This window comes from Protobothrops mucrosquamatus, unplaced genomic scaffold (genome assembly GCF_001527695.2).
Source record: "Protobothrops mucrosquamatus isolate PMUCROS unplaced genomic scaffold, P.Mucros_1.0 scaffold468, whole genome shotgun sequence".
Classification (NCBI taxonomy): domain Eukaryota; kingdom Metazoa; phylum Chordata; class Lepidosauria; order Squamata; family Viperidae; genus Protobothrops; species Protobothrops mucrosquamatus.
This window is the reverse complement of record NW_015386789.1, coordinates 114908-139733: the sequence shown is the minus strand read 5'-3', so window position 1 is coordinate 139733 and position 24826 is coordinate 114908. Positions and strand designations below refer to the sequence as shown.

General features: G+C 43.6%; 1 protein-coding gene across 1 annotated transcript in view; it reads left to right on the top strand.

The window, feature by feature from the left end:
* Positions 1-1563: 1563 nt before the first annotated feature.
* The window catches only part of KMT2B (lysine methyltransferase 2B), a 54786-nt gene continuing 31523 nt past the window's right edge, over positions 1564-24826 (top strand). The window contains exons 1-9 of the mRNA XM_015816572.2: positions 1564-1661; positions 3283-3314; positions 4157-4209; positions 7085-7160; positions 9768-11512; positions 13677-13784; positions 14017-14179; positions 16792-17032; positions 20254-20309. Coding sequence (XP_015672058.2) covers positions 1564-1661; positions 3283-3314; positions 4157-4209; positions 7085-7160; positions 9768-11512; positions 13677-13784; positions 14017-14179; positions 16792-17032; positions 20254-20309 — 2572 coding nt within the window. The remainder of the gene's footprint in view (positions 1662-3282; positions 3315-4156; positions 4210-7084; positions 7161-9767; positions 11513-13676; positions 13785-14016; positions 14180-16791; positions 17033-20253; positions 20310-24826) is intronic.

The window sequence follows — 24826 nt, the reverse complement described above, 5'->3', positions numbered from 1 at the left end:
CAGATTGAGCAGGCCTCAATTAGAGTTCCATTAATAATGGTATATACATTTTTCTTACAAGTTATATTTTCCACTCAACCAGTTGCCTGACAATTGCACATTTCATGACTCAGGATTGAATACATTCTAAGATAGAATTCCAGTCCCTGGGAAATATATCTTATCATATACCTCCAAATTATAGCCTTTTCATAGCCCCAGAGCTGCCTGTGAGCCTTATGATGTAGGAACTTCATGGACACTGCACTGCTCATCGTTAAGTAGGTCTAAGGAAAAGGGGGAAAAAATATATCAACTTGAAAAAAAAATCCTCAAAGCATCTTATCTCTGCCCTTGTGATTAATCATCACTCCATGTATTGCATCTTTTTTTAAAAAAAAATATCTGAGTATAGTTTCCAGCTATCAAAATGTTATCCACTCCAGAGTTAAAGCCCTCAAAATAGGGTTTGAAGGCCTCCTGTGTGAATGACATGGATTGTAGAATACATCTCAGAATCCATTGCAATGGATAGATTAAATAGAAAGCAAGTTTGAAAGCTGCAGAACTAGTAAGGAATGGTCATAGTATTTCAATTACAGTAATATAGGTAGTCCTCGACATACAGCAGTTCATTTAGTGACGGTTCAAAGTTACAACCGCACTGAAAAATGTGACTTATGACCTGTTTTTCACATTTACGACTGTTGCAGCATCCCCTTGGCCACATGATCAGTATTCTGGTACTTGGCAACTGACTCACGTTTATGACGGTTGCAGTGTCCCGGGGTCAAGTGATCCCTTCTTGTGACCTTCTGACAAGCAAAGTCTGGGGAAGCCAAATTCGCTCAACAACTGTGTTTCTAATTTAACAATTGCAGTGAATTCACTTAACAACTTTGTCAAGAAAGGTCATAAAATGGGGCAAAATTCACTTAACTGTCTCGCTTGGCAGCAGAAATGTTGGGCTCAATTGTGGTCGTAAGTCGAGGATTACCTGTAGAGGACTTACCGGTATATGATTTCTAATTACAAGCATAAAGCTGCTGGTTTCTACAAGTATAAATAATCCGTAAAATAAAACTGTTAAGATCCTTACTCCCCTCCCCAGGCCCCTTCAAACTTGCCTAATAAGCTGTAACCTCCTAGCTCGGAGGTAGGCAACCTTGGCTCTTTTATGACTCGTGGACTTCAACTCCCAGAATTCCTGAGCCAGCCATGCTGAGGGGAAAGGGAGAGGTTTCCATGCTGAGCCATGCTGGCTCAGGAATTCTGGGAGTTGAAGTCCACAAGTCATAAAAGAGCCAAGGTTGCCTACCCCTATCCTAGCTCTTCCTGAAATATGCTGCTGGCAATATAGTACTAGCAGCAACTGAAGCTCCATACTTATTTGTACTTTTCCTCTTCTATTGGAAATGCATGAGCATCTATCCTACTGTGGAATGTGTCAGGACCTTCAGGCACTCCACCTGCAACTTCTGTTTCCTCAAGGCCGCTATATATGGGTGGCAATGGGTACCTCATAAAAAGCTTTTCTTATTTTGCAGCTCACGGGAATAAAAACATACATGTGTGCATACGCAAATGGGCCGCTGGCACCTGCGTGACGTTGGCAGTGATGCTAGTGTCCCCACGCATGCACAAATGGGGCTGCTAGCACCCGCATGGCAGTGCTACCGCGAGTGAGGGGACTCGCCAGAGATTCACAGGGCCTAATGGCCAATAGGCCACAGCCCGGTACCGGGCCGCGGACTATAGGTTAGGGACCCGTGTCTTAGAACTTTTGCCTTTGCTGTAACTGTAGAATTTTTGTAGGATGAAATATGTACACTGTATGTGTATACACACACACACACACACACACACACACACTGTATTTACTGCTTCATCTCATCTCACCTTACTGGGGAAGAAACCCCAATTCACATTTGTTTCAATTAATAAATTTTTATGTACTGATTGCCTGGGGAAAATCATTTACTGTCCTCAGACAGCCAGGTGAATGGCTACCTCAGCCTAGCAAACTTTGATTGAAATAAAATTTGCCTAACATTTTTAGTCACATTTAGTATAGGTAATTCTTAGCTTACAACCATTTGTTTAGTGACTGTTCAAAGTTTACAATGGCAGTGAAAAAAGTGACTTATGACCATTTTTCTTACGACTGTTGCAACATCCCCGTGGTCATGTGATCAAAATTCAGACTCTTGGCAACTGGCATGTATTTATGACAGTTGCAGTGTCCCAGGATTATGTGATCACCTTTTGTGACCTTCTAACAAACACAGTCAGTGGAGAAACCAGATTCACTTTAACAAGTGTGTGGCTAACTTAACAATTGTAATGATTCACTTAACAACTGTGCCAAGAAATGTCATAAAATGAGACAAGACTTGTTTAGAAATGGAAATTTGGGGTTCAGTTGTAGTTGTAAGCCATACAGGACCTCCTGTACAGTCTTTCTCAACTGTGGCAACTCAGAAATGTGTGGACTTCAGCTCTCAGAATTGATATTACCCAGTGTGGGTAATATTAATATTTCAGGAAGAGAATGTGCTTGGTATCAGATCTTATTATGACTGGTTTCAGAAACATTTGTGCACATGAGTTTGAAGACTGTTTCAGTAATGTTCTTCCTTTGAGTGTTGAATTTCCTGCGGTTTATAGCTAGGTGCTTTGAATACTAGACAGAAGTTAAGGAGCAAAAAGGAAACTTTTCCCTCTTATTTTTTTTTTTTTTGTAAAATGTGCTAAAGAACTGATTGTCTGTAATCCATTCATTAGCCTATACAAGGGGTAGGCAGTCTTGGCTCTTTTATGACTCGTGGACTTCAACTCCCAGAATTCCTGAGCCAGCCATGCTGAGGGGAAAGGGAGAAGTTTCCATGCTGAGCCATGCTGGCTCAGGAATTCTGGGAGTTGAAGTCCACGAGTCATAAAAGAGCCAAGGTTGCCTACACCTGGCTTATACAATAACATTAATTCTGGTCAGCATAGATGGACTTCATTTGCGTCTGTGTTTTTTTTTAGTTTATTTTTTCCATTTCCAAGGTGCATAAAAGTACAGAATCATGAATGGGTTGAGACATTCAGCAGCCTTTGCCAGCTCAGGCCTGTATGCAAGAGTGAATGAATGAACATTCTTGCGTTATCCCTCTTTGTGCTGTATCAGGGTTGGAAGAAGGATTAGTTGGAAGCTGGGATGTCAGCCATGCATGTATGAAGTAAGTTGGTGCACTGAAATATGTAATATCTATGAACATTCTGGTAGAACTGGGCTTCTTAATTTTGTTTTTGTTCCAGGGGCCCCTTTGAGAGCCTGGTGAAACTTGCAGGTCCTTCTCAGAAAAAGGAATATAAATATATAAAATAAAATAAAAGTTGTATTTTTTTCCCCATCCAAGTTCACAGACCCCCTAAAATCTATAGATGGACCTCCAAAGCTTTAGGCTTTTAGCACAGTACAGCATGACCTATGAAGGGGCAGGCATGACCTTTGCACCTTAAGTGCCTGCATAAGTTATCATCTGATTATAGAGAAGTTGGTTGACTCCTCTTAAAGAGCTTTTTGTCAGCTAAAATTGCTCCAAGAACTGAGCTGAGTCCCAACCCACCTATCTTGCTGATATTTAATAAGAATACCTGCAAATTAGTTGCACCTTGCCTTGAATTTCAATAGGGAAGAAATATAATAAAACCATTGCATGTGCACGCCCCCAAACAAAAGAATAAACCAGGAGTTCTGCTTTATTAAACAGTATTGTGCCCCTATTCATTCATTTCCTCTCTATGAGTTGGTGAACATCCTGCACAGCTGAATGTTAACAAGAACCTGGGATTATGGCTAAATAGGTTTAAAAAGCCAGATTTTGTAAAATAACAGTGCTCCCTGATTTATAAATCTGCTGCTTTGTAATCTCTGGTTTATAGACAATATTGTGCTAAATGTATATGATTATTTTATACATTTACTTTACATGCTACTTGCCTAAGGACCCTGTACAAATTGCTGCTTAATAAGGCAGAATTCCTAACTTGTTCTGTATGATGGCACATAATTATGTATTGATTAGTTGCAAAGCCATATCAGAATACAAAAGACAATAAAAAAACCGTCTAACATAATACAGCAAATAAGAAAGAAAATACAGTTCTTATTTCTATATGATCTCTACAGTTTACTTCAATAAGATCCATATATCCAGTTCTCAGTCGTGCTGTTTTATTCGGGTAATGCCGGCTGGGGAATTCTGGGAATTGAAGTCCACAAGTTGCCAAGGTTGGATACTCCTGGTCTAAACCAACTTGCCTTTGCTTTGTTTTCCCAAATCCTGCAATTCAGGGATTCCAAGTGCTTCCAAATTGTTTCAGAAAGAAGCCTGGCATCTTTCTGGCATCATCATTATCATGGTCAGGCTAGATTTCCATTTCTTGACAGCTGCTTCCAACTGCAGTAGTCCTCTCCGTTTCCTGTGTTTGTTTTTCAAGTGATCCGCATGCCCCTCGCCACAAGAAAATGCTGACAGCTCTTTCTGTCCTGGGCTGAATAATAAGCTCCATTCGGATGAGCCGGTGGGAGAGAAAAGTCGGAAGCATTTGTTAGCCAGGCACAGCTCTGTTTTATGCGTATTCCTGTTTTCAGAACACTCCTGAATGACTTTACTGCCAGTGGGTGTCCCTTTACCAGTGGGCAACAGCTGGAGAGGGTTGTTGTTGATTAATGCATCTGTTTTGGGGGATGATGATCTGGTGTAACTCGCAGCAACTGACCACTGCCATACTGTTTGCCATACACTTTTAAGAGTGGCATCTTGGGAGCATGGAAGGGATACAGGTAGTCCTCGACTTACAACATTTCATTAGTGATCATTTGAAGTTACAGAAGCAATGAAAAAGTGACTTATGATCGTTTTTCAGCACTTATGACCATTGCAGCCTCCCCAAGATTATGTGATCAAAATTCAGAGGCTTGGCAACTGACTCATATTTACAGTTCATTTAGTGACCGTTTGAGGTTACAACGGCATTGAAAAAAGGGACTTATGACCATTTTTCGCACTTACAGCCATTGCAGCATCCCCATGGTCATGTGATCAAAATTCAGATGCTTGGCAACTGATTCATATTTATGACAGTTGCAGTGTCCCGGAGTCATCTTCTGACAAGCCAACTCAATGGGGAAGCCAGTTTCACTTAACAACCCTGTGACTAATTTAACAACTGCAGGGATTCGCTTAAGAGCTGTGGCAAGAAAGATCGTAAAATAGGGCAAAATTCACTTAATAAATGTTTCATTTAACAACAGAAATGTTGGGCTCAATTGTCGTCGTAAGTCGAGGACTGCCTGTATGTTTGTATTTAGAAACAGCTGGGACCGCCGTCAACGTTACAGCTCTGAATGTAAAGATGCAACAATCCACAAAGAGCACACAAATGAGAATAAAGAGCGCAGGGGCAAAGTATAAGGCTAGGGGTCTTCAAAGTTGGCCCTTTTATGATTTGTGGACTTCAACTCCCAGAATTCCTCAGCCAGCCATGCTGGCTGAGGAATTCTGGGAGTTGAAGTCCACAAAATCATAAAAGGGCCAACTTTGAAGACCCCTGGTGTAAGCAGCCAGCTTAATTTTGAAATTTTGTGCCATTGATCTGTTTGGATTTTTGCTAAGAATTTTCCTTCCCTGAAGAGAAAGACAGAGATGAGATTCTCCCTGCATACTTTTCTCTCTGACCCTGCAAGCAGCTGGGCTTGACTGCTCCGCCATGTGATCTTTCATCTTGAGAGAATAGGGCCTCAAACAGAAAAAAAGTTGCTCATTTTGGCTTTGCTATCTCTGTCTTGATTTTCTGCAGAAGCCCTGCCAGCTTTAGCTGAATCTGTACCTGATCTCAGTATATATATATTTTTTTTGCCATCTGTTTCCCAGGTGCTGCTACCTTGACTACGTCTTGACACTTGGGTCTGAAATTTAGCAATTTATCATGGATCACCTGTCAAAAGAAAAAGGGTTTTCGGTCTCTTTGTAGAATTATTTTTCTCTTTGTTGTTGAGTCCCAGGATTGTTTTTACCCTCCGTTTTCAAAACTTAACACCTGCAGTTTTTCTTTCTGAAACTGAGGACTAATCCACTGGCATTCAAATCTATTAAAAGCTTCTGCATTGGGCGGGGGGGGGGGGGAGCAGACAGTTGCTATGACTTGGGTGACCTTTCAAATCTAAATTGTGAATAAATGAATAAATAAATAAATAAATAAATAAATAAATAAATAAATAAATAAATAAATAAATAAATAGTAAAGGCAGTGCAGATCTCATGAGGCTCCATGCAGAGTTGTCAACTTGATCCTTCCTTTAGATGCAACGTGCCACTTGTGTGTGCAACCCGTGTGTTAAAATGGCCAACCTTTTCTGCTGTATCTGCACATGTGCCTGGGATATTTTTCCCATTCTTTCCCCTGAGATAATGGAAAAGGCATCTCATTAAGAGCCGTGGTGGTGCAGTGGTTAGAAATGCAGTACTGCAGGCTAATTCTGCTGACTGCTGGCTGCCAGCCGTTCAATTCTTACCGGTTCAAGATTGACTCAGCTTTCCATCCTTCCAAGGTCGATAAAATGAGGACTCACATTGCTGGGGGCAGTATGCTAACTCTGTAAACTGCTTAGAGAGGGCTGTAAAGCAGTATGAAGCGGTATATAAGTGCTATTGCTATCCGAACATTGTTCCTGTTTCAGTAAATGTCTGTGGAGCTTCTCGGTCATCCAGATCATGGTTGTCCCAAAGGTACTTTTTCAAAAGGCAACTGGACTTTCTTTGTTTTTCTTTAAAGATGTTTCGTTTCTCATCCAAAATGTTTCTTCAGTTCTGACCGAATTGTGACTGATCATTCAATCAGAACTGAAGAAGTTTCTTGGATGAGAAGTGAAAGGTCTTCAAGGAAAAACAAAGAGAGTCCAGTTGCCTTTTGAAAAAGCACCTTTGGGACATCCTGTTTCAGTAGTGCTGGGTTGGGGGTGACTCTGGCCACATTTTGCAATGTTGCCTGTGATAAGTATGGTACCCCCTCTTTCTGTTGGAATGACCATGGTTACTTTTCTTTCTCCTGGCAGGAAGAGTTCCTGGGCTTCCATTCAGAGGATGATGCTTTTCAAAGCTCACTGCGTGCTGCTCTAAGATCTAAAAGAGGTAAGAAATTTCTGTAGGTATAGATGAACGTTTTGGGTCTTATCTGCAAACATGGTCTTCAGGGCTGGGCATGGGCCAAACTCAAAAGATTTTCGTGAGAGTTTGACCGTCTAGCTAGCTTAACATCTTGCTGTGGAATTTTAGTGTTCTCCAAAACTTCATGGGGTATCAGTTGAGATTACCAGTTGAGTGGTAATCTCAACCATTATTTGACATTATTGCTTTTTATTAATTAATTTTGCGTCTCCCACAGATTCCACTTGTGTTGTGTTGTGGTTTAATATGTTGGGGGAACTAGGCCATCACACTAACCATAAGTTTCTGTATAGTACATTGTGTTTTGTCAATTTGAGTTTAGGGTCAAAAAGTCTGGACTCAGCCAAAATATAATCTATGTATGTATTGTAACGTCCAAAGGCTGACTCCCAGACAGAATGTGAACCCGTTTTTTAGTCTTCATGTGAAAGTCTTCAATTCTGATGCTGTTAATCTGAGTTGGACTTTTAAAAAAACAATATTTAATCATTTTAAAGACAAGTTGCTGTCCCATACTTATATGGGATCTGCCTCCCTTAAATTAGATATATTGTATTGCAATATAGGAAGGACATTGTTCAGAATAGGTCCAAAAATTCTTCTGTTTTCCATGCACAATAATCACATTAGTTATGACACTATACTTAAAGTAGTAGTTTTTCTAGTGGATCTAATACTAGGATCTGGGGGGCTTTTTTGTATGAATGTGGAATGATTACTTCCAAGGACTCTAATACTGCAACTTTTTAAAGTCACTACTAATGCCATTTATTAATTCTTTGAAAGCTCTCCCAATTTTATAGGATTCCCAGTATTTTAAAATCTTTCATGACATTTGGTGCAGCTTGGTTTGGCTTGTATGATTCTCTGCCAGATGTGAAGTTTCACCTTTGATTCTATTCCTGACATCTGCTTTCTTGACCTCTTGTCTTGTCATTATGGTTGTCTGCTGTTCAGAGCATTTATCTGCTGCCTCTGACCAGTTAATTTATGAAGTTTAAATATTATCACAAAAATATTATAAGCCTCAACCTAAGTTTTCTTAGGGTATTGTGATTTCATTCATTGCATCATTCGTTGTTAGAAAGAAAGCTGATTTTGAATGTTCCAGAAGATTTCCAACGTATAGTACAGTGTACATTCGGTCAGTGGGATGACATGTGGTAGTCTATTTATCATAGGTGAGCAGGCAAAGTGTGCTTTTCACAGTATTGTACAGGTAGTCCTCAACTTACGACCACAATTGAGACTGGAATTTCCATTAATAAACAAGGTGATTGTTAATCGTGCCCAATTTTACAGTCTTTTTTGCCATTGTTAAGTGAATCACTGCAGCTGTTAGGTGACACACGTGAACATTAAGTGATTCCAGTTTCCCTCACTGAGTTGGCTTGTAAAAAGGTGGCTGGGAGTGTCACAAATAGCAATAGCACTTAGACTTATATACCGCTGCTTCACAGTGCTTTACATCCCTCTCTAAGCGGTTTACAGACTCAGTTTATTGCCCCCAACAATCTGAGTCCTCATTTTACCGACCTCGGAAGGATGGAAGGCTGCATCAACCTTGAGTTGGTCGGGATCGAACTCCAGGCGGTGGGCAGTGAGTTAGCCTGCAGTACTGCATTCTAACCTCTATGCCAGGGCTCTCCAACCTTGGCAACTTTACGACTTGTGGACTTCAGCTCGGCTGAGGAATATTTGGGAGTTGAAGTCCAAAGTCGTAAAGTTGCCAAGGTTGGGGACCCTTGCTCTATGCCATCACATATGGCTTCTCCACATGGTAATCATATGGCCCTGGGTCACTGCAGCCATCTAAGTACATGCTGATTACCAAGTGCCAGAATTTGATCATGTGACTATGGAGACGCTGTGACGGTTATAAGTGTGAGAACCGGTTGTAGGTCACTTTTTCCACTGCAGTTGTAACTTCGAATGCTCGCTAAAGGAATGGTTGTAAGTTGAGGACTATTAACAGAACTGTCGCAACTAAACATGGGACAGTCTTCAGCTAGTAATGGGGTGTTACCTGAATAGATTCTGCCTGGGTAAAAAATTGTTTTGTGAGTGCCCCTTGTAGCTGAGTCATTTTTTTACAGCTAAGATTTCTCTCTCTTCGTACAGGTGCCTCTCTGCCACCACACGGCAGGAGGAGGAGGGCATTCGCCGAGGACTCCGTTTCCAAAAGGTTGGTCAAACAAAAAGCGGTGGAATCCCAGCGAGAGCGTATGGTAAAAGCCTTGGCTGAGCTGCTTCAGAGGACCAAAGGGACCCCAGCCAGGATAGGCCGGCAACCAACATCTGGTCCAAAAGTTGTCAGGATGCTTCCTAAGCAGACTCAAGCTGACCCAGAACCAGCTGCTGACCCAATAAAATCCACCGCCCCTTCCCTTCTTCCACCACCAACAGAGAAGACTCTCAATTCCACTGCCTCACCTAGGCCACGAGGCCGGCCACGCGGCTCCTTCACAAAGAAACGTATTCCGAGGCCCGGACCTCCCCACCAGAACATCAAAACTTCATCTTCCATCCCGGAGCCTAACAATAATATACAGTTGCCCTCACCGTGCGCAGAGATCAGTGCATCTTCCGAGCCAACCGAAGCTTTGAAGAAACCACCGCTCATCCTCAAGTTCTTCTCCAAAGCCAGGCGGCATAAATCTGGCCAGTTGGTGGTGACCCACGTCCGGCTAAAGACCCATGGTCACAGAAGGGGCCGGAAGAGGAAGTGGAGCGTGGTGCCAGAAAAGAAGCTCTCCCCGCTTCCTTCCGAGGCTGTTTCTGAATCAGAGGCAGTTTTATCAGAGCCGGATACTTCTGACCCTGAACCCAAACAGAAGGAGCCCCCTGCTCCAAATTTGCTCTCAGAAAATCTTGCCCCCGAATCATCTCCTCAGCCCAAATCTCCCGTCTCAAAACCAGAGCCACAACTGGAGGCAGTTGTCCAGGAACTGCAGCCAGCCCCAGAGGCCCCTGACCCAGAACCAGAGGCCTCTGGACCAGAACCAAAGTCTTCTGTACCTGAAGGTGGCATTCTTCTTTCGTCCACCCAGGTATCTTGGAAACAGGAGCCCCAGCAGCCCTGTCCACAGAGCGACGGAGCAGTCCTCCTTTCCGAGAAGGGGCCTTCTAGGGTTGCCCTTTCTATAAGGGCACAATGTTTGAAACGGGGTCGTGGGCGGCACGTGACAACTCAACAGTTGCCAGGCAAGATGAGGCTGGAGGAGGCTGGGGGAACAGCTCAGCAGCCTGGAGTCACTGGCTCTGAAGAGGTCCCAGCTCTCAAGACCACCTTCCTCAAAAATATTCGTCAGTTCATCATGCCGGTGGTGAGTGCCCGGTCATCTCGTCTCATTCGGACCCCCCGTCGCTTTATGGATGAGATCCCACAGAAGGCGACCAAGCCCTTGGAAAGCCCTGCTCCTGATGGGGCTTTAGACAAGCAGGAAGCTTCTCTGTTGCCCTTGCAGGGGACCCCTCAACAGCTGAACCCCCCAGTCCCTAGTTCTCCTGAAAAAGATACCTCTAGAGGCCCGTCACCCCCATCTTCCCCTAGTGTGCTCCACATGACTTCCACTGCACCAGGCCTGCCTGAGAAACGGCGATCCATCCTTCGGGAACCCACATTCCGATGGACCTCACTCAGCCCCACTTTGTCTCCCAAAGATATGGGGAAAGCTCTCTTTCAGGTGCCTAGTGAAGATGCATCTCTTGTGCCCAGTGCACCAGCCCCTGTCTCTTCCACCCCAACCAAGCGCATTCCCCTGCTACGGGCCCCCCAGTTTACACCTAGTGAGGCACACCTTAAGATCTATGAATCACTCTCTGTGTCTCCCGAAGAGTCTGACCTGGTGCCGGTTTCCCCCGAGGTCAGAAGGGACCCCCCAGTGCCGCCGCAAGAAGCTACCTTGCTCTCCAGTGAGCCTGTGGTGACCCGCAGTGGCAAAAAGCTGGTGGGAAGGACCAACCACCTTGCTTTGCCCCTCTTCACGGAGGTTCCTAAACCCCTTGAAGCTCAGAGCAAAGAGCTGATCACCATGGAGGATGTCAATTCTCCCGGCGTGGTTCACAAGGTGGCGATCCGAAGAATGGTGCCTCCCTCCAGCCAAGTGCAGGAGCAAGAAGAGAAAGCAGATGATAGCTCGGAGAGTGAAGCGGAGCCAGCAAGCCTCTCTTCGGAGGAAGCGAAGCCCCCCGTGCATCAGCCCAAATGCATCGTCACTTCGCTTTCCAGCATGGATAAAGTTTATAGCCTGCTGACTCGTGCCAAGGTGCAGCTGTACAAGATTGACCAGCAGAAGCAATTCAAGTTCATTCCGGTAAGAGAAGCCCTCCAGGTTGAATGATGTGGGTTTTGGAATCGTAGCAAGGGTAGGCCACATCCATAGGGGTATCAGGTGCAAGAGGTCAGGATCCAGGATAGAGGTCAAAAAGTACTTACAGGTGGTCCTTGACTTATGACCACAGTTGAGCCCAAAATCTCTGTTGCTAAATGAGATATTTGTTAAGTGAGTTTTGCTCCATTTTATGAGTTTTCTTGGCACAGTTAAGTGGGTCACTGCAGTTGTTGACGTTGTAACATAGTTGTCCTAAGTGTGCTTTGGCAAGAGGCAATTAGACTTTCTTGTTATTCTTTGAAGATGTTTCACTTCTCATCCAAGAAGCTTCTATAGCTCTGAAGCTTGGATGAGAAGCAAAACGTCTTCAAAGAAGTCCAGTTGCCTGGATGACTGAGAATCTTCATAGACATTTAGTAACACAATTGTCAAGTGAATCTGCCATCCCCATTGACTTTGCTTGTCAGAAGTTGCAAAAGGTGATCACATGACTTTGGCACACTGCAGCCGTCATAAATACGAACCAGTTGCCAAGCATCTGAATTTTGATCACGTGAGCATGGGGACGCTGCAATGGCAGTCAGTTGAAAAACGGTCATAAGTCACTTTTTTCAGGGCCGTTGTAACTTTGAATGGTCTCTAAACGAACTGTTGTAAATTGAGGACTACCTGTACAAGTTTATTTCATGCTACCTATACAAGCGATAGAGGAACGTTGGCGTCAGATAAGAGTTAACAGGACTTCAAGTGGGGCTGGACTTAGGTGTCTTAAGAGAGTGTAGAGATTCCAAACTAATGATGCATTTGACCCCGCCCTCAGGCTCAGCATGATCGTTTCCCGCAGGGGGCAGGGAGTTGTGGTTTTCAGGTTGTTGGTTTTGCTTGAGCACAGCCCACAGATCCATTTTGATACCAAACAGATGAGTTACTTTTATGAATACACCCCAGGTTAGAAGTCTTGATATTTGCACCCTCTGTTTGGAGAATTATCGATGGAGCATGTTAATAATAATAATAATAATAATAATAATAATAATAATAGTCAATTGCAAAAGGCGGCCTTACTAGGAACTGCTTTCATCCTGCGACGATATCTGTAATAACATCAAACATCCACATCTGCCTATCCAGGTCCTTGGTAAGGACTCGATAGGTAGACAAAATGCCAAATCCAGTCTGAACATCTGGCTGACTGTGCGATGATCCATAATAATAATAATAATAATAATAATAATAATAATAATAATAATAATAATAATAATAATAATAATAGAGTTGGAAGGGACCTTGGAGGTCTTCTAGTCCAACCATCTGCTCAGGCAGGATCTAACACAAAATACAATAAAGGTGGTGCAGGATCCAAAGAATTGGGCTTATTGTCCTATCTTTATTTATGTTCTCCCCCTAGGAAAGAAATCAAAAGGTTCTGAGATATTCTGAGCAATAAATGAGAAGTAAATGAGGGATTGGGACAGGCTACCATCTATGGTTAGAAGTTGATAGCTACTTTGAGGTTGGGTCTATATTTTGCTGTAAGCCAGGGGTGTCCAACCTCGACAACTTTAAGACCTATGGACTTCAGGTCCATGCTCACTGGGGAATTCTGGGACTTGGAATCCACAAGACTTAAAGCTGCCTAGATTGGACACCTCTGCTCTACACCATAATAGCTGCCTTTATCAAACATGCTCAATGTGATCAGTGCCAAACTTAGTGTGTTTTTGTGATACAGTTTTTTGTGACATAGCCTGAATTCTGGCCATTTGATAAGCTTCTGGTTCGGTGTATTTTGAAAATCTTGTAATTGGATTCCTACAGTTACCAGGTTGAATGTGCCATGTTCGGTTTTAGGCTTGACATGTGTGAATACAGCCATCTGTTGTTTATTCAATTAGCCACAGTGAAGCAGTTGATGGTTCAATGTGATTTGAGCGTGCCCTTGGGACTCTGCACGCCTGGGCATAGCTGTGTGCGCCATGCTGTGCTTCATGGAAAATGACTGGTGCCGCTGTATTGAGAGATTTCTGGAATGAAAGCTGCCATTGTGTTGGAAAACGGGCAGAATTGTTTGGGGAAATTAAGTATTGAAGGGGGGGGGGAAATCGCAAACCATGTGGCGTATAATGCTTGTGTCCCTTTCTCCTAGGGGTGTCAAACTGTCAAGGCCGAGGCCTTTGAGACTCCAAAAATCCCAGCTGAGCAGGAGACGACTGCAGACCTTAAAACGGAAGATCAAAAAGAGCCTAGAAAACAGGTAATTGACTTGCAGCGAAGCAACTAGATTCCAAACACAAAAAGCATGGGAAATCTAGGTGCTGTGCTTGATGACCTTCACAGTTTGTGAGCCCAGCCACTCACAGGTCAGTCAATGCAATGTGGCTCAGCACGATGCGTGGACCCTGGCCAAACAGAGAACAGTGTCGAAGAACTAGCTCTGCTGCTTGTCACTCATGATAACGGACGCTCTTCCTGCACCTTCTTGACAGGGCCAGGAGTCCCCGGTGCAGGGCCCTCGGATCAAGCACGTTTGTCGGCATGCCTCGGTGGCCTTAGGGCAGTCTCGTGCAATGGTGCCAGAGGATGTGCCACGCCTCAGTGCCCTGCCTCTGCGGGAGAGGGAAGAGATTGCTGCGTCGCCCACCGTAGAGGGTGAGTGTTTGTGGAAAAGATTGGCTGAAGATTCTCCTTGTGCCTCCTGGCCTCGCTTTGCCTTGCTGGGTAAACCTGTTTCCAGACCAGATTGTGTATCTTAATCTGTAAGGCCTGCTAATGACATCAAGAGGCAAAGCTTTTACCCATGTTTTCCCCAAAATAAGATGGGTCTTCTTTTTTTTTTTTTTTTGCCTCCAAAAGAGGCACCGTGTCTTATTTTCAGGGGTTGTCTTTTATACTCAACTCTGACATCGACAGCCCCGCCCAGCCGGTCCACTTCTTCTGACCGATGCAGCTGCATTTTGGCCTGGATTTTGCAGTCAGGTCTTTCTGGAAGGCCTATGCAGCCGAGTACCGAGCTATGGATCATAACTCAGTTCTCAGCTGCAGGGGCCTTACGGAAAGGCCTGTGACTGAGAAATGGAGGCCTGGCTGCAGAAGATGCCACAGAAGAAGTGGGCTAGCGAGGAGAGGCCTGGCTGCAAGGTGAGTGGGTGCGGGATGCGTGGGGCAGCTCCACCCCCCACCCCCATCCTAGCTTGATTTTTAGGTGTGTGCCTCACCTCAAAACTAGGAGTTATTTTGGGGGTAGGGCTTATATTAGGCCCACCCCCCCAAAAAAAATCAAGCTAGGGCTTATTTTCGGGGTAGGGCTTACTTTCAGAGAAATGGGGTATTCAGCCTTGGGTGGCAATAAACATAGAAAAGGACTGGAACACCCACGTAGTAGGCTTTATTTAGACAGAATACATCTGTTTGTTTGTCTGGGTTAGGGGAACAGGAATTCTGACTCAGATTGATTGGGGTGGGCGTGGCAACAAGGGAGGAAGTACAGATGGTCCTCGACTTACACCAGTTCGTGTAGAGACCATTCAAGGTGACAACGGCACTGAAAAAAAGTGATTTATGACCACTTTTCACACCGAGGAACATTGCAGCATCCCCATGGTCACGTGATCAAAATTCAGATGTTTGGCAACCGACCCACGGTTGCAGCATCCCGGGGTCATGTGATCCCCTTTTGCCACCTTCTGACAAGCCAGGCCAACGGGAAGTCAGATTCACTTTAAAAACTATGTTGCTAACTTAACCACTGCAGTGATTCACTTAACAACTGTGGCAAGAAAGGTTGTAAGATGGAGCAAAACTCACTTAACAAACTCACTTAACAAATTTTGGGCTCAGTTTGCGTAAGTCCAGGACTATCTGTAATATATAGAAATATATATCTTTGGATTCCTCAATATGCTTGCAAATCAGTGTGATCCCTGCACAGTGATAGAGGTAGTGCTCATCATGTTCACAGGACCATTTTGTTGGCTTCTTAGCAACTTCCTTTTGAAGATCGTAGCATATTCATGACAGTTTTTTGTTGGCAGTGCAATGTGAGCCTGTATTAGGAACACCTTGCAAGCATAGCTGAACCAGGCTCTCTCTCTCTCTTTTCCTTTTTAAGCCAGGCTCTAACTCTCATGGTCCTGGCTCTTAGGCCATGCTGGTTTCCTGTGATAGGGTTCAGATGGGGGTGAGAATCTATGTAGTGCTGTGGTATATACAATAGAAGGAAGAGCCAAGTTTCAAAGAGTTGGCTTAAGGCAGAGGTCCTCAAACTTGGCCCTTTTATGACTTGTGGACTTCAACTCCCAGAATTCCTCAGCCAGCGTACCTGGCTGAGGAATTCTGGGAGTTGAAGTCCACAAGTCTTAAAAGGGCCAAGTTTGAAGACCCCTGCCTTAACATGTACTATCCCTGCACCTGAATTTGCCATTTTTACACTTTTGCTTTACAAGCAAACCTCTATAAACATGTAAATGCAAAAGTCCTTTTATGGGTGTCTTATAATAGGAGTTGGACTGAAGCTTCTTCAGCCTGTCCCATTCTTGGTCCCATCATGGCACTTTTTCTTTAATGAAATCAGATTTTTGCTACTCCCAGGGTAAGATAGAAATAACAGATCTAGAAGGTTTTGTCTAACTCAGGGGCTCCCAAATTTTTCAGCTCATTGACCCTTTCATGAAGTTTCAGATTGTTCGACTCCCAAACATCTATTATATATAAACAATTCAATAAATACTATTTTAAGTAATACTGCTAGTACTACTACTAATAATAATAATGGCTACCCAAGTCCACTCTTGCTGCTCTTCATGACTGTGCATCTGTGGGTAACATCTCTCACTGCTGGCTACCTCACCTTCAGGGCTAGTATGGAGATCTACAGAGACCCCAAAAGATTAATGGATCCCAGTTGACCTTCCATCATTTATCAATCACCTCTTCACACCAGCCATTTATCAATCCCTGATGGCCCTTTTATGACTTGTAGACTTCAGCTCCCAGAATTCCTCAGCCAGGCATGCTGGCTGAGGAATTCCGGGAGCTGAAGTTCACAAGTCATAAAAGGGCCAAGTTTGAAGACCCCTGCCTTGGATAGCCCCATTGACCCTTGGAAGCCAATATTGAACACCTTGGGGAACCCTGATCTAACCTGTCAAGTCAGCTAACAAGCATAGATTCATTTAGCCTGGGATGAAGTTCAAAGAGGCTTACAGGATTAGAGATTGTAGCATCAGCCTTACAGTCAAGTTAATGTTTGGACTGTTCCACAGAGACCTCGTCAACGTCTGAGAATGAGTGTGGCCTCCAGAAACAAGTGAAGCCAGATTCCGCAGTCAAGGCTACGCCACCCCCTGTGCGTCGCCACGTCTCTCACCATCATGGCAAAAAGAACCGAATGACTCGCTGTGGGAAGTGCAAAGGATGCCTGAGGCTCCAGGACTGCGGCGAATGCATCAACTGCCTAGATAAACCAAAATTTGGCGGGCCAAACACTAAGAAGCAATGCTGCGTGTGAGTGTGTCTGAGAAGTTCCCACCTCCAGCCCTGACCACTTGTCCACTCCTTCCGTACCTGCTGAGCATTAGAAAGCAGGGCTTCAGGGTTTTACCCGTAGCCAAGGAGAAAGGCTGCACCTGTACTTGTAAATGGGGGTTGTAAATGCTGATTCTACTACGCAAGCCCTGGCTGCAATGTTTAGCATCCCCTCTCAACAGTTAGAAGCAATTTTCTGCTCCTTAAGGTAGGCAAGGCAACTCTAAAAATCCATAGCTACTTGCTGCGCTTCTTCGGAGGAGAATCATAAGTCAGAGAGTCGATGTTTCAGCAGATAGGGGACCACATGCATTGACATAGCGATTTCTTTGTTTATTGGTTTGATTTATATTCCTCTAAAACAGGGCTCTTCAAACTTGGCCCTTTTATGACTTGTGGACTTCAACTCCCAGAATTCCTCAGCCAGCTTGCCTGGCTGAGGAATTCTGGGAGTTGAAGTCCACAAGTCATAAAAGGGCCAAATTTGAAGAGCCCTGCTCTAAAAGCTCAAAGTGGCCTATATAGTACTTGTACTATCAGTTTTATCCCAGCATGGACTGAGTGAAGGCGACTGGCTAGAGTCATTCAGCGAGTTTCCATTAAGTGTGGGTTTTATTAGGAGATTCCCTTAACAGAGTTAATACCTAAACCAAGGGTGTCTAACCTTGGCAACTTTAAGACTTGTGAACTTCAACTCCCAGAATTCTGCTGACTGAGGAATTCTGGGAGTTGAAGTCCACAGTGTTGACACAGTTGGACACCCCTGCCTTAAACATTACACTATATTACATTTACATATTCTGAGACCCCGGTTTAAATGCCCTTTAAATGTGCAGCTAAAGCTGAGTCAGAATACTGAAACCTAAGCATGGTGTGTTATTTTCTGTATCTGTATCGCAATTAGTGTGCAAGTTAAATAAAAACAAGCTTCACCATGCCACACAGATTGTGATAAACACCCCAAACTCTTGTTTCTTGCATCTTTTCTGCTTTCATAATTTGTCTCTAAGTAGGTGGGTGTCATTTTGGAGTGCTGTGAAGCTGAACACATCCCACTCTTCCAGCATCCTAGTGCTAGCTCACTGCTGGAATTCCTTTCTCTCTTTCCAGGATTGTCTTGCAATTTTCTACAACTGGATGTTTGCCTGCTGTGAGTCTTTGGACTCTAAAGCTAGCTATTATTAATATTTGTGATAGGGCAGTAAGGAGAAGGTGATTAGGCAAACTCAGTAGCCTTGTTTTCTTTTTGTAATCTCAGGAGACTAGCCCTGATGATGTTACTGGTTGGGTAATGAAACATCTGCAAGAAAACAACCAAGCTCAGAGAGCACCAAGGACCCCTTGTTTTCTTACATGCAGTCCTTAGAGTAGAGAAGTATCCTGTTTGGGGGCATGATCTTCCTGGAACAGAGAAACAAAAAGATTTCAATGCAAACAGCAGAAGTGCAGGACGGAGAAAATAATCCCTAAAGAAAATTTTGGAACTCTGTAGCATATCCACTAGAACAGTTCTTTTTTCAGTCTTAGTATCTTTTAAGATGTGTGGACTTCAACTCCCAGAATTCTTCAGTCAAGCTGCTGTCTAGGGAATTCTGGGAGCTGAGGTCCACACATCTTAAAGTGGCCAAGACTGAAAAACACTGCAATAGGACCTCAAGTCTTCTCCTAGCTTAAGTCCTCATGGGACAATATATACTTGTCAAGGAGGATGGGAATTTCTTTTCCTTTTTGATAGGTGGGGGGGGGGATAAAGCAATATACAAGTTATGCAGGCAGGACACTGCATTTCCCACAGCAATATATGTTTTAGAGGTTTCATTTTAAGCATAAGCCACCTTTCCCCCAACCTGGTCTGCCAAGAGGTTGATTTTTAACTTCCATAGCCACAATGCATTTGGAAAGCTTCATGAGTCCAAAATTTTATATAATACGTGTTGATTTCCTAATTTTAATAGGAGTCATTATTTTCTTGTCTTTAGGACACATGTCTCTCTCGCTTCAGGCAGAGTGATACGAGAGAAAGGCCAATTTCCTAATTAATTTCTCCAATCGACCTACCTTGTCCTGAAGGAGACCCTAGGACTCTGCTGCTGGCTTTGCTTGAGCTTGTGGCTAGCCCAGGGGTAGGCAACCTTGGCTCTTTTATGACTCGTGGACTTCAACTCCCAGAATTCCTGAGCCAGCCATGCTGGCTCAGGAATCCTGGGAGTTGAAGTCCACGAGTCATAAAAGAGTCAAGGTTGCCTACCCCTGGGCTAGCCTATAACAGAATAGCAGAGTTGGAAGAGACCTTGGAGGTCTTCTAGTCCAACCCCCTGCTCAAGCAGGAGACCCTGTATCATTCCAGACAAGTGGCTGTCCAGTCTTCTTAAAAGGCTTATAAAAGATTTATGAAAGGCCTCTGGTCTGCATGACTAACTTTCAGTGGCTGGCATATGTGAACTCGGTGGGAAAAAAGGTGCTTCTGGCATCATGAGGCACTCCACCTGCCTTTTTAAAGTATCTTTTAAAATAAATAATTACAGGAAGTTGGCATAGAATCATAGAATTCTTTATTGGCCGAGTATGATTGGACACATAAGAAATTTGTCTCTGGTGCATAAGCTCACGGTGTACATATAAACAGCAAGTTATAGGTCATAGAACTTAATAAACAACATTTAATAAATCATGAGAAACCAACAGGAGAGGATAGTAGGAAAGAGAAAGGAGACAATGCTGTGGGAGTTAAGTGTTCAGCAGAGGGAAGGCACGGGGAAAAACTACCTTTGTGTAGTTGTTTTGGCATGCAATGCTCTGTAGTGGCATCCTGAGGGGAGAAGTTGAAATAGATTATGTCCAGAATGTGAGGGGGTCTGTAGGTATCTTCTCAGCCCTCTTTCTGGTTCGTGCACTATACAGACCCTCAATGAAATATCTTTTTGCTGCCAAACAAAATATCGGCCTTTTTCATATTTTCAGGAGTGATCCTGGTCCCCACAAAAGGCTTACTGGGATACTAGAGAATTCAACATCTAATCAATGGGTGTTCTACTTAATGGTGACAGCCATGTTATTCTTTGTGCTCTCCCAAAGTCTAGATGTGTCCCCCTCCCAAGCTTGAGTCTTCCTGGCTTATTTCTAAATCCCTGGGCTGAAGAGTCTGTTGGAGGTAGTTTTCCTTTTTTCCTCTCCTCTGACAATGTATGTCTGGCTGACAGGTATCGGAAGTGCGACAAGATTGAAGCACGGCGAGTGGAACGGCTGTCTAAGAAAGGTAACAGTTGAGTGGTTGAACTTGGCTGGACTAATGTGCTCCTGTGAGTTGGTTGCGTGATCATGTGTGGTCTCTTCTCTGTGTGTGTCTTTGGTTTTCCTGTTAGATATTATATGACCTTCTGATCGTGGGCATTTTTTGAAATATTTGTATACCTTTGTATAACCATACTAGCTAAAGTCCAGCCCATACCAAAGGGCTGGAATTCTGCACTGAAGGTCCAAACTTGGATTTCAACATTATACCGGAATGAACGTTTGATGCTTCACATCCCAAGTGCCTGTGTTTAGACAGGCTTTTTAATGTTCTAGTAGTTTGCCTTTTAAAAGTTTTGTATAAGTCCAGAGCTAATGTTTCTAACTGTCTTAACTGTAGCTTTTTTGAAATTGTGTGTTTTTGATAACACTTTCACTGTTTTTCCTCAATTTGGCTTTGTTTGTTTATCTGTCTTCTTGTAAATCACACGGGGCGTTAATGTTTGTGGAAAGGCGGATTTACAATGGAAATGACTATTGCTAATGACTCACTTTGTATACTGGCGGGTTCTACCTTACAACTTGTGCAGATTAACATATTAAATTGTAACACGGCACAATTTTGTGAAGAAGTTGAAATGTGGTATGTAAACCGTCAAGAGATGGGGAAGAAGCCTTCAGGCCTATGAGAAGAAGAAAGGGAGGGTCCAGGGGAGCATGTAGTGTTCCTGGGAAGAAACGGTACTGCCCTTAAGAAAGGCCCATTCCCTTGACCACAGGATCCTTCTTCCTCTTTGGGAGTGTGGGAGGAACACATTCCTCTTTATGGTTCGTTTCTGTGCTGCAGTTGCCTACATATTTGTTGACAAATACATGCATGCTGTAGAATATTATCAACAAGCCCACAAAAGTGACCAGCCTGCTCTAAGGCTGAGTGCTTGCAAGGTGTTTTGTACTGGTCACAGGAGAGGGAAAACCAGTATGAAAACCAACAGAAGTTGGCAGAGAAGGAACCCAAAACCATGCCCTCTTCTGCCAGCCCAGTCAGTCACCTTGGATGACCAAGGCAGTTATTAAATATAAAGGTCATCAAGTGAAGGTGAGCTCCTGAGGATCTGTGTACAGAATTTGTGTCGTAAACAAAATAATGCATTATGTGATTTGATAATAAACGTTCAGAACATCAGATGTCCCACTCGGGAGGAGCCAAACTCATCTGCTGCCCCCAGGATACAGCTGTGACGCTATTGAACAATCTCTGCTCACTCAAACTCTCCCTGGCCTGCTCACGTTTCTCGGAGCGAAGTCAGAGGGTTTATTTCATTATGGGTAGTTTCCAGAGAATCTTTTAATAAATACATTTCTAATGCAGTTTGCTTCAAGAATATTGGGGTGGGGGGCAGACGCCCTGTTGGGTTAGGACGATTTAATATTGGGTCCCTATACTTTGCGCGGTTAGGCCTCAGCACTTTAGCTACAACTTATTACTGATGGGACTTGGCCTTTAATTTTGCTTTTTATTTCTTGATGAACATTGCAGTCAGTTTAGTTGTGCAGGCTGTCCAGATCCAAAGATCTGAGGCCAGAGAGCTGACCTGTTTTTGTCTCTAAGGTGCTTTTTTAAGAGGCAACTGAGCTTTCTTTGTTTTTCCTTGAAGGCGTTTTGCTTCTCATCCAAGAAGCTTCTTCAATTCAGAACTGAAGAAGCTTCTTGGATGAGAAGCGAAATATCTGCAAGGAAAAACAAAGAAAGTCCAGTTGCCTCTTGCAAAAACACCTTTGGGACAGTCACGAACTGGATGACTGAGAATCTCCATAGACATAGACCAGGGGTCTTCAAACTTGGCCCTTTTATGACTTGTGGACTTTATGACTTGTGGACTTCATGCTGGCTGAGGAATTCTGGGAGTTGAAGTCCACAAGTCATAAAAGGGCCAAGTTTGAAGACCCCTGACATAGACCTATTCTTAGATTTGCTTTCTGAAAAAAAAATGTGCTTGATTAAATAAGCTTTATATTAAAATAAAATAAATTCCAAAGACCTGCTGTTCCTTCACAATTGTAAGGAAGCTATTTCATATCAGGTCAGACTTTTCCACCATCATATCTTTGGGCTGTCAGCAGCTCTCCAAAGGGCCAGCATAGCCTTTCCCCTCTCCTGCTATTTCTCTCCAGAGCTGCCAAAAATTGAATTAGGGACATTCTACAAAGTGTGGGCTCTATCACTGAACTGTTGCCCACTCTTGTGTCGATGCTGACTGGTCTAGTGACCTGGTTTAACATATTCCTGGCTCTGTATTTTGTTTCTTCTTAATGTGTATTGTCTGTAGCCATTACACTGAATTGTGCTTGTTTTCCCCTAGAATGTGCTGTTCCTCTCACTCCCCTTGTTTCATGCTGTGACAATTGCACCTAATCCCTGAATCACGAACTGTGGTACTTGTTGCAATTTGAAATGCTGTTCCATCTAGCTGACATTCTTGGGCAGGCTATTTTTCACTAATTCCATGAAACCTGAGATTGGTGCACCAAGGTTTCCCATCTGGTCCTTCTTCCAAATGCTAACCAGGGTTGCTGCTGCTTAGCTTAAGGAAGATGGCTTCATCACACAACCTCCAGGCCATGCCTTCACTCCTTGTGGTTTCTCTCTGGAGGTACATATTTGGTTTCCTGAAATACAGCCATTAAAGTGAATGTAATCTAAAGAGATACCCTGTTCAGATAACTCTCTCCTGCCCCAAAGCTATTTAACAGGCCCTTTGGCCTCAGTTTTTTTCCTCTTAGCACCATTTCTTCAGTCACCTGTGTCCCCAACCAAATAAAGAAGATGCTCATCTTGATCTTTTGTTTTCTCAAGTGAGGGGTTCCAAAAACAAATACTTCTGTTGCTTCCCCCCCCCCCAGTGGGAATGTGGAACCTGATCTGCTGCAATTTTAAGTTTTAAATATTGGTGAGGATATAAGCACTTCTATGATATCACCAAACGGTGCAGATTTTCTACCACTGATATTAGCCGTGCACTCATCTTGACCCCTTTTGTCCTTCAGAGTTCAGATTTTGTAGGATCCTGTCATATGGAAACATTTTACCCTCTTAAAGTGACTATTAAAATGCTATCTAACATTTATATCCTGCTTTCAAGTGTACTAATTGCTCTTAAGATGCCTTATGTTCTACTAACCCTTAAAACAGCCTTGGAAAATGGGATATGTGGTGCTCTCTGTCCTGCACATGGGTGGTGGGGTTGCTGAGGCTCACAGCGGGAAACTTCCCTAAAGTCACCTTGAAGTAAGATTTTCCTGAGTCATCATAGCCTAGAGTAGGTGGCCTAAATTATAAAAACTCAGTTTAAACACAAGTTCCTTGATTTGGGTGGATGTGAAAGACAAAAAAGGTCACTTCAAGTTGTGGGTTGAATTGGTCACTTAGCTCTGATATTCCCACTCCCTGTTATCCACTGCAGCTTTTCCCTAACCTGTTTCCTCCCCAGATGTTTTGAGCCTGGCTTTCATCACAGTTGAACAGACTTGGGACCTGCAAAAGTTCATATATTGATTACTAGAATGAAGTGCATGGGAGTGGCTTAGTTATATGAACATGCGCTAAGTCTTGAGTTTACAGCACACATTTACCTTTGTACCAAATGAATCCATTTCCTTGGCTCAAACAGTACATTGAAGCCTCTACTAAAGAAATGGAGCTAGGTTTGCACAACATGCTAATCAACAACAAAAGCTACCAAATGGGAAAACTAAATAAACCTTGCCTACTGGGCTAGTGAAACTAATAAGTCTAACTGGCCTGAATAAGCGTATTGTGCAGATGTAGGTTGCCTCTGAGCATATGTATAGCCCAGGAATTTGGGATGGCTCTCAAAACAAGCTCACACCCCTCTCCACTCTCACAATAAAACATCCTGAAGGTTGCAAGTTTTTGTGATGCTGTTCTTGGAACAATATAAGTAGGAAACCTTTGCTGTTCAACAAACAGATTCCTAATCCTGCTGCTTATCCCTGCTGTAATTAATGCTGTAATCCAGCCTAGCTGAAATTACCCATGCTTTCTGCTTGCTTGTAAACCCATGTCTTCCGTCTCCCTCTGTTGTTTCCCCCTCTTGTTTAAATTTAGATGTTGCTCAAGCTTGGCGGCTTGAAGATGTGTGGATCTCAACTCCCAGAATTCCCAGAGTTGAAATCCGCACAGCCAAGCTGAGAACCATAGTTTAAACTTTAACCTTCTGTTAAGTACCACTTAAATCAGGGGTCTTCAAACTTGGCCCTTTTATGACTTGTGGACTTCAACTCCCAGAATTCCTCAGCAAGCGTGCCTGGCTGAGGAATTCTGGGAGTTGAAGTCCACAAGTCATAAAAGAGCCAAGTTTGAAGACCCCTGACTTAAATGTTCTTTGGAAGAAGTCCCAGATAGCAGTTTCCCTCATTGTCTCTGCTCCCCTCCCACCCCCAAGCTCTTTTAGATGCTCTGGAAAAAAAATGGGTTTTAAAAGTAGACTGTAGTCTTCCTCAATTTGGCATCTTCCAGAG